Here is a 17,644-nt window from a genome sequence, read left to right on the forward strand (position 1 = left end):
TCTGAGGGGGAATTCAGACCAAAGGCCGGTGGGATTATTAAAGGCATGGCTGAACAAATGAGCCATATGTCAGACTATGTTCTCCTGGGGGAAATGCATTGTGGGAATAAATGTTGACCAATCAAGTAGCTTGTCTGCTGAATATGCCCGTTCTCATAATAATGTTGCCAGGGGTGCTGCCAAATCATTTCAGTGTATTCAATGGCCATTTCTGAAACTCTATAAAACAGGCATTTTCCATTTCTTTGGAGAGTCAACACTGAAACTTTCACTGAAAGATTTTTTTTTCTCTGAGAGTTTCTATTTTGACTCTCCCAAATGAATATGGATGGATGGATGCTGTATGAAAGAATGAAAAATAGATTGATAGATCATTTCTATTTTATAAATAAAATCAATGCTTTCAACTAGAAAAACAAAAGACCTTTATAAATTATTTAAATATATATATATATATATATATATATATATATATATATATATAATGCAAGAAAGCACGTCTGGATCATCCAAACGTTCCGACAATATCCTCCATCAGTGAATCCTATTTTATAAATAATATAAATAATAGCCTTGCATGAAACTGTATTTTTCCCCCAAATACCTGCAGGAAAAGGACGATTCTTCGGCTTCCGTCTGCCAGCTCTGAAGCTGTTGGGAACCAGTAAGCAGTCTCTCCCGCAGGACGACCCAGACTCCATCATGGTGGACTCGCCCCAGGCCAGCGACGACTCTGAGGCCGGGATGGACGTCCCATCGCACACGAAGGACGGTTCCAGTCCAGCGGACGCCAATGACACGCGGGCGCTCATCAGCTCCAGCCCTCACTCCTCCCCCGTTCCCCTTGACCAGTCCTCTCCCAGTCAGCCCTGGGATCAGCCCAGTCCCTCTCTGACCTGCCTGGCCCAGTCGCTCTCCAGAGACAGCATGTTCAGCCGGAGACGGGCCTCTTCCGTTCACGACATCGAAGGCCTGAGCACCAACTCCAAACGTCTGTTTGTGGATACACACACAAGTGAAGGTGAGTACTAAGACTTATCTTGAGATTCATTGTTGATTACAAGAAGCACATTGACTGGTATAAGACTGTAGAAAAACTAAATAAATCTCTAATTTATCTTTAAATAATAATAGGTAACACTTTATTTTACAGTGTCCTTGTTACATATGTTCCACGTTCTTAGTAATAACAGTAAATTAGGCATAATTGCATGCAACTAACCCTCAACCAAATCCTAAGCCTGGCCTTTTTAGTAAAAACATCTTGTTAATTTACACTGTAACAATGACACCTTAAAATAAAGTGTAACACTTTATTTTAAAGTCTCCTTGTTACATATGTTACATGTACTTACCATCCGAATAATATTATATATTATATTACAAATCATATTTTTATATATATAAACAGAATAATGTATGATTTAATAATATTTAATAATATAATAATATTATATATTATATTACAAATCATATTTTCTCTCTCTCTCTCTCTCTCTCTCTCTCTCTCTCTCTCTCTCTCTCTCTCTATATATATATATATATATATATATATATATATAATAACAGAATAATGTATGATTTTGTTCTTTTAAAGAAAGACCAGCACTTTAGACTGTTTGTGATGCTTTATACTGATTTGATAAAATATGAGGTAAAATATGAAGTTATATCTGGTTATTATGCACATTTTATACCAAATTAATATGAAATAGCTATTTAATTTGAGGATCTCTGGTCTAAAGTTTTCTTTACCCTTATAATAAACCTAGCCTTACACACACAAAAAAAAAAAAACAGTTTGAATTATAGTGTCAATTAAATTGTACAATTAATGAACTCAACAGTCATAACACGCATTTTCCTAATTTTCTTCTTTTAATCTTTATACTCCTTCATTTCAGACTATGTACGCGGTCTAAAAGGTAACGTTAAATTCTGTATGAATGTATAACTGTCTCTGGCTGCATGCTTAGAGATGCAGCAGTTGGGTTCACTACCATTTCATATTACTACTTTAGGTGGCAATTTTATGGCCTTTTACAAAGTCTTGATTTTGTTTTTAGGCTCTACAAGAACAGGTTTTCATGCTTGAATGTTCAAAAAACACATTATTTTTCCCATATCTGACTTTATTGCAGCTCTTCTGTCAGTAACGCTCTGTTTAGTTCCTGTCTCTATGAAGCCCCTCCTTCTGAAAAGCACAATGTGCTCGGCTGGATCATTGTGTTGTGATTGATCAAGTGCTTTGAGTGTGTTTTGGCCCGCCCCTTACCATAACCACCAGTTTCAACACACTACTAACTAACTCAACCAGGCCCCGCCCCTTTATTCTGCGTATGAATTATGTAAATGAATAATATTGTGACATGTTCGTTCCTGGAAGAAACTCAAGACTACAATGGAGACGTTTCAGGGAGTTCAGAAACAGTGATACTGATATAGAGAATAACTCACGCTGGAGGGACTTTCAGAGCCTTTTCCTGCTCAAACAGCATCATTACACACTAAAGAAAGATGAAAATGTTTTGGGAAAAAAAGCATAATAGTGCCTATTTAAAGCACCTTTAAAGTGTGTCCAATCTAGCCTCTCGCAGAACAGGGGTGTCAAAGACAAAGTTCGATCCACAGACGAGTCCAATCCGACCTGTGTGATGACTTAAGAAAAAATAATTATTAAATTACTGTTTAAAAAAAAAACATTGCCTATTTATTAGATCAGACTATGAATTCCTGAATCTTACCACTTAATGTTTATTAGATATAATCCGTTAATACTGACTCTTTGCTTTCTGAATTTGACAGAGAAGCCGGTCTGTAAATGAAAACACTTTTTTATGGCCAACTTATGTTAATATCAAAGCAGCCTCTGTATAAGCTTCAGGAGATTGTGTTTTCTGCATGCACTTTGCATGAATACCCCAAATTCAGTCAGCATATGGCGACTTTTAGTCCAGTTTTCATCCTAAAATGAGACTGACACCCCATAACTTAGACCAGTTAAAACAACACACCTAAAAAATCTAGATAAAACCTGTTATCTTTCCTCAAAAGCACATTCAGAATACAGATCAGAAGCATCCGTCACAGTGTCTGGGACGTCATGGCGTTTCGTGATTATCCATTTTCAGCCTGATTTCTCTTCTCAGCTGTTATTGATGTCTTGATTAGATCATACAGAACATTTGCTGCTCTTTCAATAAAGCTCTAGTCTGAACCTTCTTGCATTAAGGTGGATTAGATTGGCTCAGACTTGTACAGGCAGTTCCTCTTCACGTCCCATTGAACGAGACGGATGCGCCGGCTCAGAGTCAGGACAGAAAATCAATGCTACATGTGCTGAATGACTTCCATCAGCGGGCAGCACTGACACTTTCAGTTTTAAAGGACATTTCTTTTATCAAAGTTTGAATTATTCCAAGAGAGGGAACTGTGATTTATCATTTGTCTATTATATTGCACATGATTTTAATGGATTGTTAATGGATGCTTACAGAACTGCATATGTTTGCTTTAAGCTTGGATGAAGATGTTTATGAAAAGTTTGAAATGTACAAAAAATATCCTGTTTCTAACAGCACAATCACATCTATATTTTTGATGATGTTTTAATTCAATTGCAACACTGTGTTGAAAAAAGGTTAATTCAAATGGTTCATTAAACAAAGCAAACAATGTATTCAAGACAACATAAAGGCTGGGTGATAATAATAATGATAATTATATATATATAATTTCGACATTTCAAATATTGAAATTAAAAGTAATATTTACCAGCATATAATTTTCATTAAAACATGATTATATATAATGCTGTGCTGAGAAATCTATGAACATCGTGATGGCACAAATGAATCACTGAATCAATTAATTGAAATTGACAGGTTGAACCAATGCACAGAAATTTATCTTAACTTATCAACTCTAATGTTATTGTTTTATTAATACTAACATTCTCATTCACGGAATCACAAGACAATGAAAGATCGTGAATTTAGTCTAATGACATTGATTTTAGGAAACTTAAAGGATTACATTTTGTCATTGTTAATGCAACAAGTTCATACAGGTTCGATGTTAATAATGTAAATGATGGCATAATTTTCACATTTGGGTGAACGAAGAGTTTAATGGTCAATTAGAAATCAACAATATTCATAACAAACAAAGATCATTGTGAATGTTATATTAGGAATATTAGATTAATCACCCAGCTCTTTGCAAGCTAAACAAGAATTGTGGCAGATATTCACTGGCTCTTCTTTACTCTTTACCTTCAGGCCCGTTCAACCATCTGAAGTCCAGTCTGCTGGGATCGACCTCAGACTCGAACCTGAACAAATACAGCACCATCAACAAGATCCCGCTAATCGCACTCAACTTCTCTGAAGCCAACGATAAGAAAGCGCCTTCCCCTCCGTCCTCAGAGAAAACCATCATAGCACCAAAGGTCAAAGACAGAACACACAACGTCACAGAGAAGGTCACGCAGGTAAGACTGTAACCTTGAACGTGAATTTAATCAAACTCTATTTACTTTCTTTATACACGTGAATGATTCCTTCGAAAATTTCTCACCAAACCTGCATTTATATGATCAAAAACAGTAAAAACAGTAATATTGTGAAATATAATTACAATTTAAAATACTTTTCTATTTTAATATATTTTAAAATGTAATTCAGAATTCATTCTATTCAAGAAATCATTCTAATATGCTGATTTGCTGTTCAAGAAATATTTCTTATGATCAATATTCCAATATATAAAAAAATTGGAAATCATGATAAAAAAAATTCAAGATTCTTCAAAAGTTCAAAAAATAACTGATTTTATTTCAAATAAAAATCTTTTGTAATATTATAAATGTTTTTACTGACACGTTTGAACAATTTAATGTGTCTTTGCTGAATAAAAGTATTCATTTCTTTAAAAAGAAAAGAAAATTAGTGATCTCAAACTTTTGGACGATAAATTACAAATATTTAATTACAATATAATATAATATAATATAATATAATATAATATAATATAATATAATATAATATAATATAATATAATATAATATGATATAATAGATGTACTATAGCACCCAATAAAGGTCTTTTAAAAGCGTGAAATTAATCTGAATGCTAACAGACAGATATTATAGACCCAGTTGGTTTGGAACGTTTCACATTGACTTTAACAAAGTAAAATCAGTTGTTTACCCTTTATGTTTTTGAATAAGGCCCTCAGGTGAGGATGTGCTTTTGCTCTATTTCTCCTCCTTGGAGTTTGGGTTAATTATGTTCACAATGTTAATCACATTGCAAAATCAATCTGTCACGAGCATAATTTATTTGAAATATTGCATGCGTCAAATGCTTCATGATTCGTTTGGAAATCCAATAGTCTTGTGAACGAGCACAAACAAACTGTAACAAATTCTCCTGCATAATTTCACTACAACTCGTCGTTTATATGATGCTAACAAACATAAGTATGCAAATAAATGCTAATGAGGATACTACTTAACCTAGGGGGCACTATGATGAGAGCAAGAATACAAGGCAATAACCAGTAATTATTGCTTAAATCTCCAATACCCCAGCCATATTTAGCATCTTTTTCTGGCACCGAAATGCATCAGAAGAGCATGCGAGCATGAAGATGGATTTTCTACCTCTGGGAAACAGATCTCCAAATATTGTCAAAACACAATTCGGTAACACTGCGACAGTTTCTGTGTGAGAGACCCAAGTGTAAATTGAACTTCCCCTTTTAATCCATGGATGACAGCATTTTAAAGGGGTCATGAACTGCATTTTTTAATTATTCTATGTTTCCTGAGTTGCACTTATAATGTTTGTATGATTTTTACATAAAAATAAAATCATAATTTAGAAATAAAAGGCCAATTTCTAGGGGTCTGAAGGGGCGTGTCTGCTGTGAGAAACCCCCACTGCTGTGATTGGCTGACATCTTTACATAAATAAGTATTACATGTGGAAAGATTTAGTTTTACTCCCGTTGCAAAGGTTGCAGTGCTTGAATGCAGTGATCTCGTCATTTCAACACGAATGCTTTCATCATAACTAACAGTGCAAACACGATGTAAATAAGAGATTCATTGTGCAGTGTAGACAGCATCATTGGTTATAACGGCGAGAGTCCAGAGCTCAGACCCTGATAAACCCGTGCTCGTGCAGCTCCAGAGATTATGAAGCGAGCGTTCTTTGATTGCTTTCTGTTTATAATTTAATCACAGTTTAAATAAAATATTATTTTCATGCTACGAAAAGAAACAATGTGAAGTTGACCGTGTAGTTACTGGCTTGATTTACTGATGCTTAAACAGCAATAAATGATTTTAAGATAAAGAACATCTGACTACATAAATCACTATATATATTAAATCAAGCGTATCGTCAGTTCTGGCAGGTCATGTTAGTCAAGCTGACTCTCAGCTGATCCACGTCTACCTATAAGATTACGACGCCTATCACTGTATACATATATACAGTATTATCAGCAGCTATCGCTTTCTCAGGAGCGAATTACCCTCCTCCATCCCCAGCTCCTCCTCTCGTCAGTCAGGGGGGGGGGGGGGTGCACCTGAGGCGGGTCTTTCTTTAGGCAAGCTTAGGGTGTGGTTAACTGGTGGTTGCTTACATCACGAACCACCGCAACATCCAATAGGAAAATTCAACTGCAGTGTCCACCGTTCAACCTGAAGAGGGCAGCACTCAGACGTTTTTACACCATATATTGTAGAATTAAAACACTTCAAACCCAAATGTCAAAACAATTACTTGAGTCAATGAACAGCAATAATAAAGCCCCATTCTTACAGATCATTAACTAAAAAAAGTTGGTTTAGGGTTTAGTTACCCTTTAATCATGCTAGGCTGCATGGATGCACAGGGAGTTCTCGCCCAGAACAAAACCATACTGCTAATCCAAACTATGCTAATTGTCAATCGTATTTGACGATAGTGGTCCTGACAGAAATCACAGATTAGGCATTAGAATTAACACAGTTTCTTACTGTCGGGTCCATATATTAAAGTCTGCTTGCAAAGCCTGCGCCGAAATTGCGACTGATTTACCAAAGAATCCACAGTGAAATTCACTGAACAAACAAATAATGCTCTTCTGAGACATTTACATAGCTGAGAATAAATAAGCACTTTCCTAGCATTCGGATCCTTTAGAAGATAATGTTATATTTAGTCCAGTGATCCTGTATCTCTCTTTTCTCCTTCTCATCTCATTAACGCTCCAGTGTGCGGGGCCAAAGATGTGATCATGTAGAAGTAGGTGTTGATCTGATTCTGCAGAGGTGGTCTTTCATCGCACTATTACGTCATAATGTGACAAAATCCAAGACAAGTCATTTTTGGAGCTTGGTTTCAATAAAAGCTGTTTTTGGACTAACGGAAGTTTTGAGTTCTGAAACTTACAGGATGTTTTTATAATACAGTGACATCTTACATGTCAAAATATCGAGGAAAATTAGATTTCTCAATTCATGACCCCTGATAGGATTCATAGACACGCTTCCGGATGCAAATCATGTTTTAAATAGGAAGATCATTTTTGGCAAAGTTTAAGGCAACATTGCATGTGTTCATTGATAAATTCCAAAAATCTATTGCACGTAGAAATTATAATAAATTATAAGTATACCACCGTTCTTGTGGGAAAATCAAGGTTAGTGACTCCTGGAAATATCCTTCAAGGAAAGTCAAAGTCATGGCGCTGTAAGGCTGTAACACAGAGTACTGGGTGAAAGCTCGCTGTAAATGTGTCCGCTTCTCGGCCAGCCAGGAAGGAAGTAAATGACAGCCCATCTAAAGTCCTCACTTCAGAAGTTGACTCGTTCATTGCGGTCATTTGGCTTATCACGTCTGAGTGATTCTCACATTGCCTTCCCCGACCTGCCTGGACGTGTGAGAGCCAGCAAGAGAAAAAGATACATAATTCATTACTTTCTTAGAAGAGAAAGAGAGAGAGAAATCGACTACGGCAACTGATCACGGCCACTGCCATCAGAATTTCTAATAAAGTATTTATCAGGATAAGACTCATTTGCTGGCTGTCAAATTTGGTTAAATCCTGCAGTAAGGTGTGTGTGTGTGTGTGTGTGTGTGTGTGTGTGTGTGCCTACTTAACTATATTTTGGGGACAAATTTGTACCCAGAAGTGACCAAAACCTGACAAAATCTCCAAAAACCTCCCTTTAGGGACGTCCTCATTTGTAAATCTGATATGAAAAGAAAGTAATTAAAAGTTTTTTAAAAATGTAAAAATGCATAAAGTTTTGTGTGATGAGTAGGTTTAGGGGTAGGGTCAGTTTAAGGGTAGAGAATATGCAGTTTGTACATTATAAAAACCATTACGTCTATGGAATGTCCCCATTTAGATATCTAAGTGAATGTGTGTGTGTGTGTGTGCATGCGTGCGTGCGTGCGTGTGTGTGAGAGTTCATTTAGAGTTTAATTACAGAGACACAATGCTGGATTACAGACTATTATCATCCTAATATTTTTACCAGGGGACTTCTGCTGTTCAATAGCTTTGCAAAATAGTGAAATGAAACCCCAGTAATGTCTTGATCTTTCTATTCAAGCTACGACAAAACTGAGGTTCTGTTCTAAGGGTCACAGATAGCAGCGAAAAACAATGCTTAATGCAATTAATTAATTTCTCCTAAGTGTTATTTTTATGAATAGTTTGAATTTATTTTTATTTACATCGTTTCTGTTTTCAGTTTAATTTAATAATACAATTAATGCAAAATGAAATGTTGTTGTTCAAGAATCAGATTCTAGGCAGAGAATTACATGACAAGTGTCACAATACAAAGTTCCAGAACTGTTATCAGGGCACCACATCCTCACTACATTTCCCATCATCCTCTCTGGCTCTCACCTGCATGCACTTCCTGTCAGCTGTCACCTATCTTCACTGATCATCATCCAGCACTATATAACTATTCCCACTGCATTGCACCATTGTCTGGTCTCGTCATTCCCTCAAAGAACACTTACCTCACTCCTTACCTGCACGATACCTACCAGTATGATTCATCTTCAGTCATCTGCAACAGATAAGACCATTACTCATCCAGATATCCATCCTGAACACTATATTCTTCAGTTACTCTCCTGCTTCCATCGTTGCTATCACATACTTCTGCAAATAAACCTGTTGATCACTTTACCTGTGTGAATCCTTCTGTTTCATCATGACAACTGCTTTGAAAATGCTAAACAGCGACACAGAGATGTAAGGCACTATAACATTGTTTTAATTCGATAATTAGTGTCTATTTATTCTTTAGGTGTTTTTTAATTATTATTTTAGCTTTCATTGTTATTAAAATAGTAATCAAAAATAAATTCCACTGCTGTGAGAATCAGAATTTACTACCCGTTTCATGAATTTCATTAAAGCAAAGGACATCCGATTGTTTGAATAGCGTAAATCATATTTCAGTATGTGGAAAACAAGGTTTTATGAATGTCTTGTGCACCGTCTTGTCCTTGAGCAGAGTGCTCAGATAACTTCAGAATCAACCTGAGATGCATGACAACTAGACTTTATAATCCAAAAAGCCATATGTGAGCATTACTGACAGCAGAGACGGTCTGTACTGTGCAACTATAGAGAAATAAATGAATATTTATGTCATGCTCTGAGGCTCCCTGACACGGTACACTTATGAAATGTGAAGGAACTCGGTTGTGCTGGCGCTTTTAAGTAAATATTACATCACCTGGAAAGAATCGGATGACATCTACAGCGAAATATATGTGAGGCACGGTGAAACTGTCACATACTGCATTGTGAAAGTGCACATTTAACAGACAGCTGTCAAGTAATGCAATATAAACAGTTATTGTGAGAGATTTTTTAATAATCCAGAAATATTTGGATCTCAATTTCGAAATGCACAAATCAGCATTTTTTGGGAAATGCACGACTCAGCGAATTGTTTACCGCACTTTCTCTATCAACCGTGTACTGGTTACTGAAAAAACGATTTTTTTTTTACTAAAAGTGAAACGTTTACATAGAACTATACAGTATATTTAAATGGTAGTATTTACTTTTAAATGGGAAAAGTTATACTCAACTGCTTTACTGTAAAAATAAATAAAAAATAAACAGTGAAAAATTATACATAACTCAACTTCGTTTTTGTTAAACTATAAAAATAATAAAATATAGCTGCTAGCAGCAATTATCAGGGTCAAGCACCACAGAAGCAGAATAAGGAGCTAAGAATCAAGGCAGCGAGCATCAGACAAATAAATACATAAATACAATCACTTGTAATTTGACACATATTACTTTTGAATGTAAACACTGACAAATTATGTATTAACTTCTTTCTGTTATTATTATGAAAATAATAGGTTTGCATATGTGCAAATAGTTTAACATCTAATGCAGATGGAATGAAGTTTATAATAGTAATAATGATAATTAGTTCTGTCATGACAACTCTCGTTGTGTTTGGCATTAAAAAGGATGAGACAATGTTTGGTTTTGGTAGAATAGATCTACTGCTGCTGTTGCTGTTGGTTATTGCTGCTGCTGCTGTTGGTTATTGCTGCTGCTGCTGTTGCTGTTATTGTTGCTGCTGCCACTGTTGGTTATTGCTGCTGCTGCTGTTGGTTATTGCTGCTGCTGCTGTTGGTTATTGCTGCTGCTGCTGTTGGTTATTGCTGCTGCTGCTGTTGGTTATTGATGCTTTTGGTTATTGCTGCTGCTGCTGTTGGTTATTGTTGCTGTTGGTTATTGCTGTCGCTGCTGTTGGTTATTGCTGCTGCTGCTGTTGGTTATCAGTGCTGCTGCTGTTGGTTATTGCTGCTGCTGCTGTTGGTTATTACTGTTGCTGCTGTTGGTTATTGCTGTTGCTGCTGTTGGTTATTGCTGCTGCTGCTGTTGGTTATCAGTGCTGCTGCTGTTGGTTATTGCTGCTGCTGCTGTTGGTTATTGCTGCTGCTGCTGTTGGTTATTGCTGCTGCTGCTGTTGGTTATTGATGCTTTTGGTTATTGCTGCTGCTGCTGTTGGTTATTGTTGCTTTTGGTTATTGCTGCTGCCGCTGTTGGTTATTGCTGCTGCTGCTGTTGGTTATTGCTGCTGCTGCTGTTGGTTATTGATGCTTTTGGTTATTGCTGCTGCCGCTGTTGGTTATTGCTGCTGCTGCTGTTGGTTATTGATGCTTTTGGTTATTGCTGCTGCTGCTGTTGGTTATTGTTGCTGTTGGTTATTGCTGTCGCTGCTGTTGGTTATTGCTGCTGCTGCTGTTGGTTATCAGTGCTGCTGCTGTTGGTTATTGCTGCTGCTGCTGTTGGTTATTACTGTTGCTGCTGTTGGTTATTGCTGTTGCTGCTGTTGGTTATTGCTGCTGCTGCTGTTGGTTATCAGTGCTGCTGCTGTTGGTTATTGCTGCTGCTGCTGTTGGTTATTGCTGCTGCTGCTGTTGGTTATCAGTGCTGCTGCTGTTGGTTATTACTGTTGCTGCTGTTGGTTATTGCTGCTGCTGCTGTTGGTTATTACTGTTGCTGCTGTTGGTTATTGCTGTTGCTGCTGTTGGTTATTGCTGTTGGTGCTGTTGGTTATTGCTGTTGCTGCTGTTGGTTATTGCTGTTGGTTATTGCTGTTTCTGCTGTTGGTTATCAGTGCTGCTGTTGGTTATTGCTGTTGCTGCTGTTGGTTATTGCTGACAGTTATTGTTGCTGCTGGGAAAGTACAGTACTTGCTACTGCCAATACATACACAACACACTGCTGTGAGCAAGTAAGGCATGCGGCTGCTGTACAATATAGCATACATGAATTATCTGTAGCAGATCTATACAGGTGGAGCTGGGGAAGGTGGAGCGTTTCTGAAAGCACACTGCAAACTACTACAGCAAATGCAGACCAAGTACTTACATTTACATTTATTCATTTAGCTGACGCTTTTATCCAAAGCGTCTTACAATTGCTATATATGTCAGAAGTCGCACGCCTCTGGAGCAACTAGGGGTTAAGTGTCTTGCTCAGATATACATTGGTGTCTCACAGTGGATTCGAACCCAGGTCTCTCACACCAAAGGCATGTGTCTTATCCACTGCGCCATCACCACCGCGGGTTGAGCAGTGAGCTCATTGGCTACTGTTAAAGCAGGAACCAATCAGCTGTGTCCTATAGAGAATTATGTGATTGCAAGCAGATTGCGTTAAGGACCTTTCAGTCTGCGCCATCTAGAGTATCATGACAGAACTTTGTAAATAAACTTTGTAAATAATCTTTTAAATAAACTCCATTCCATTTGCATTAGATGCTAACCTTTTTGCGATGTAAGTGATTCTTCACTGGTCTAGCATATTTCTCTATATCAGGACAGACCTGTGATTATGTACCATGCCATACTCACGTTTTTGCCTGCCTCTCCTCTTCCAGGTCTTGTCACTGGGCGCAGATGTGCTGCCGGAATACAAGCTCCAGACGCCACGCATGGATAAGTTCACCATCCTGCACTACAGCCCATTCAAAGCAATGTGGGATTGGCTCATCCTGCTGCTAGTTATTTATACAGCCATTTTAACCCCTTATTCTGCTGCCTTCCTGCTCAATGACATCGAGGAGCAAAAAAGACGGAAATGTGGCTATTCCTGCAGCCCTCTTAACATGGTGGACTTAATGGTGGACATCATGTTCATCATCGACATCCTCATAAACTTTCGCACCACATACGTGAACTTGAACGAGGAGGTGGTGAGCGATCCGGGGAAGATCGCCATCCATTACTTCAAAGGCTGGTTCCTTATAGACATGGTGGCGGCCATCCCCTTCGACCTGCTCATATTTGGATCAGGATCAGAAGATGTAAGTGACACCAGAACTTAATCAGCTTCCATCTGCATTTGGCTGCCGGTGTAAACTAGGGATCTCAAACTCAAATTACCAATTGGCAGGTGGTGTTCTCCTTCTCATTGGCACAGTTACACACTTAACACGCACACATGCAGCCAAGTTTTGTAATGGATGTGAGCATACAGGCCTGTTTTTGTGGTCAACCAGGCTACTATTATGCATTTACATTTCTGCAATTATGAAGCAAGTTTTTAAATTAATACAACACTTCAAATGTTTGGGGTCGGAACGATTTAGTAATGTTTTTGAGAGTCTCACCAAGGCTGCATTTGTTTGATTTGATCAAAAATACAGAAAAAAAAATTATATTTTGAAATATTTATACAATTTCAAAATGACTTTTCTATTTGAATATAAAAAATTTTACTTTATTCCTTTGATGCAAAGCTGCATTTTCAAACATTTGTGCTGCTTGAAAACACTGATAAATTCTTTGATTAATAAAATGTTCAAAAGAACACCATTTATTTGAAATAGAAATATTTTTTAACATTATAAATGTCTTTACTATCCTTTTTGATCAACATAATGCATCCTTGCTGAATAAAAGTATTCATTTCTTTCACAAAAAAATATCTTGCAGACCCCAAACTCTTGAACGATGGTGAATGCATTTGGCAGATGTGTTTATCCATAGCAACTGACAAAGCATATAATATATCTGGGATTTTATCACATCATGCATGTATACCAGATATCAAACCAATGAACTTGGCATCACAATCACCATATCAGTTGAGCTACAGAAACATTTAGAAATAGGCTATCAGAAAAACATTAAAATCAACAACAACAAAAAAACATTTTAGGGAAAAACAGCATGCCAATAGTTTAAGACCTAAACTATTTGTTTACCCATTTATTTATTTAATTTATTGTTTGTACTGTGTCCATTATGTAGATCCGATCATATCTAGCGTTTTGCAGAGGCCAGAAAGCTTTCAGCGCTGGTGAGCTGCTGATTCGTCCTACAAACACAATACAAATATTTCAGTGAATCAGGGATTACAGTATCAGAATATTCTGTATTTTGTTTTCCACCCTTTTTTTTTTTTTTTTTTGAATGGCCTTCATTTCTGAATCCATTTATTTGGATTAGTGGCTTACCAAATGGGAGTCAATGATTATGAAGAGAGGAAAGAGAAAACTGATGTTTGAACAGCTTACAGGCTGAATCATTGGCACGCCGGTTGGCTTGTTTCCTCGCTTGTTTATGTAGGCACATCCGTCAATGGACTATCATGAGCTCTTGGCACATCCCAGCATATGGTTTCCTCAGTTTGTGGTCTGTTCCAGTGACAGCAACTCTGTCAGAGCCATATACAGCCTAAGGACACCAGAAACAAACACAGTGGCTTTTAAAATATTAAAGAATGGAATTATAGATTAAGACCTACTGGAAATGTCATTATTTGATGGCATGCAGTATATTTTTAGATGATAGAGGGGTTTTGATGCTTGGTCTTGCTAAGTATATTGCTTTCGCTCAGATCATATTTCCCCAGAGGTCTCATATCCACACAGTTTTTCTGAAAAGGGCCGTCAAGCTCCAACAGCATTGAAGATCACCCAATTAACAAAGCTCACGCTCTCAGCATCTGCGCTCGTTTTCACTCGAGGCGCTCTCACATCTGTCTCTGGTCACAACTAGGGATGTGTTATATAGCTAATAAAATTCATATTTATGTATCTGTTCTGAATTGTCAGATTTTTTTTTTTTTTGCAAGCACAAGAATCCAAATGTCAGTGTAGTAGATTCTAAATATTTAATTAAATTTATTATGATTAAAGGCATGGTTTCCACACTATTTTTCACTAAATGCAATCAAAAAAATTATTTAATTACACAAGTATAACAATACATTCATAAGCATCCCCTTTCCTGAAATATTTTAATCCTTTTTAATTTAAAATATTTTAAATCCTCAAGATTTCTGTAAACATTTTTAATTTGCAAATTAATCATTGAAATCCAGTTTTGAATCAATACGCTGTTAAAACAAAGTTTGAACTGATTCACACAAACTTACCAACTCTATTTTATTTTTTACATTAAATAATTTGAATCTAATTGAACTTCAATTAATGTTTGTTTGGAATTATGGTTTCTCTGATTAAAAAAAAAAGAATCAATTTCAAATATTTCAGACCAATACATACAGTACCGTTCACGTTTGACGTTGGTAAGACTTTAAAAAATACTGTCACATCTTTGTCTTTACTGTCACTTTTGATCAATCTAATGTATCATTAGTGAACATGACTGCGCCATTGAGGATGCTTTATGGTCAGCTGATACCTCTGTGGTCTTACAGATGATATGATCTGCTGGTCAGCGGTCAGACTGCGGTGTGTTTGTGCACTACTTAGGGAACGAGCTGGGTCAGGCAGATGGCAGGTGGTTTTAGGATGCATCTCAGTCACAGCACAAAACTTTGGGGCTCTGCAAAACCCATATTTAAAAGGCTTTTTTTTAAATGTATTTGACATTTGTACTTATCAACATGCATGAGCATAGATATAGTCATACACATTGATTCACATTTTACCATTATGCATACCGCCATCAGGACATGTGTGTTTGATGGGTAATTATGTTGACTTGACATGTTAGCAAGATGTGCTAAAACATATGCTAGCATCAAGCTAAAGAACGCTCGTAAAGTGCTAAAACATGTTAGCAACATATACATGTTAGAATTATGTTAACATTGTGCTAAATCATGATAAAAAATGTTGGCAACATTACAACATGCACGAAACATGTTATAAACATGCTAAATCATTTAAGGAACATGCTAGCAATGTGCTTGTTAATACATGTTACATAAAAGCATGGTAGCAGTCTGTTAAATCATGATAGAAACATGCTAAATCATACTATCAAAAACATGCTAGCATTGTGCTAAAACATGTTAGCAACATTTTATTGACATCTCTGAGTGACACCTCATACTCATGTTACACAAGGCTTCAAACTTTACTAGTCTAGTTAAATAGTGAATTTTAAAATGTAGGCCACTCATATGAGGTCAAACTTGATTAACAATCGGTTTAATTGAGCGTCCATCTTATCGGCATGTCCAGCTATAACTCAAAGACGTGATTTGCTGTGAACAGGATCTGCTAATGAGTTTTTAATGGGCCGCTCATGACAGATGTAGCACTTCTCAACGTGAGAGTAGAAGAATCTCACGTGCTTTGCTCCACAAGCTCGCCAACACACTGTCAGTGCTCGTATGCATGCTAGAAACTGCTGTCAGACGCATCCGTTAAGACATGTACTAAAAATACCCAGTGCAGGTCCTAACCTCGCTTTGTGAGGCCACGGTATAATTGCCAGCTAAACAAATGATCTCCCACCGGGGGACGAGTGATGTTGTTGAAGGAGTCTTTCGGATGAGACAGTGCCCGCTGTCAGCTCCTATAGGGACCGTTGTCCCGTGTCTTTATCTATTGAACACATTTCACCTGCAAATGAGGATTTATCTTGGTAGTTCTCCAAAGTGCGGATTCTGAAATTCATTACTCAGGTCTCTCATGTTGGGGGTTTATTTTATCCTCACAGTGCAACATTTTGATGAGATGGATCTCTGGTGTTGGCACAGCAGTGTAATGGACTAAAATTAAACAGGATTATCTAAATATTAATTAGTGTGGCTGTCATGAAGACATTACAGTAGAACCCAGAAATGAGCTTTGGGTTTATAAGGCCACAATGTGTTCCGGCTTTTATAATATGGTTAACTGTGGATAATTAAAGCTCTAAAAGCCCAAGGCTCTGTGCCAAAACCTAGTGAGGCTACTACATACATAGGAATAAGTGAGTGATTCGGAAAACTCTTCATAGGCAGTAATTCCAAGTGTTATATAAATAACACAAAGTGTATGGGATTCCCAAAATCACAACTGATTTCAGAAGAGTTTGAAGATTAAGATAAGCATGTTACCCAATCTGTCCCGCCACAGTTTCATAAGGAATCAAAAATACATTTAAACTTCTTATAATAACAAAGCGTCTTTGAAGGTGCAGTGTGTAGTTTTTAGCTGCATCTAGTGGTGAGGTTATGAACTGCAACCAACAAAAGTTACGGTGGCGACAGGAAAATATGTCATCGTCTGAGACAGCAGAGAGTAGTAGTTCAGCAATGAGGTTTCTTTACAAGGATACATTAAGAAATTATGTTTAAATTAATTATTCAGTAAAACTATATGTTATTGCGAATATTATTGGTACTTGTTCATCATTCGCTGAACTAAGCTTGCTATATATTTATTCGCTGAACTAAGCTTGCTTCCTTGCACGAAGAGCAACATAGTAACGAAACGCGTTTGTCCGTTTAGGCCACTGTAGTAACATGTCGGCGCATTTCAATGTAAGGGAACCCGCGGTGTGTGTAGACAGAAACTGCTCATTCTAAGGTAATACAAATATAACGGTTCATTAAGTAAGGTCTTTATACACCACTGAAAACTTCTTTTTCAAGGTAGTGAGGAAACGCGCTCTGTAGCGCTGTGTTCGCTTTCGGCTACGCTAGAAACATGACCACACAATATGTCGACCTCCATAGAAGGGGGCGCCCGCGGTTATGGAGATATAAATGTCTCATTCTAAGGTAATAAAAATAGATCCATAGATCAATAGATCCTCAGAAATATTACATATTGCACCTTTAATGTTGTGTTTTCGTGACATTGCTTTAGCAAAGTTTCTGTCAAACGAAT

General features: G+C 37.1%; 1 protein-coding gene across 1 annotated transcript in view; it reads left to right on the forward strand.

Moving 5' to 3' along the window:
• kcnh7b (potassium channel, voltage gated eag related subfamily H, member 7b) overlaps positions 1-17,644 on the forward strand; it is a 96,969-nt gene that overhangs the window by 44,470 nt on the left and 34,855 nt on the right. The window contains exons 4-6 of the mRNA XM_077215815.1: positions 611-1,021; positions 4,281-4,492; positions 12,446-12,871. Coding sequence (XP_077071930.1) covers positions 611-1,021; positions 4,281-4,492; positions 12,446-12,871 — 1,049 coding nt within the window. The remainder of the gene's footprint in view (positions 1-610; positions 1,022-4,280; positions 4,493-12,445; positions 12,872-17,644) is intronic.

This window comes from Siphateles boraxobius, unplaced genomic scaffold, assembly GCF_051911475.1.
Source record: "Siphateles boraxobius isolate OS27281-9 unplaced genomic scaffold, OSU_SipBor_1 7, whole genome shotgun sequence".
NCBI lineage: Eukaryota > Metazoa > Chordata > Actinopteri > Cypriniformes > Leuciscidae > Siphateles > Siphateles boraxobius.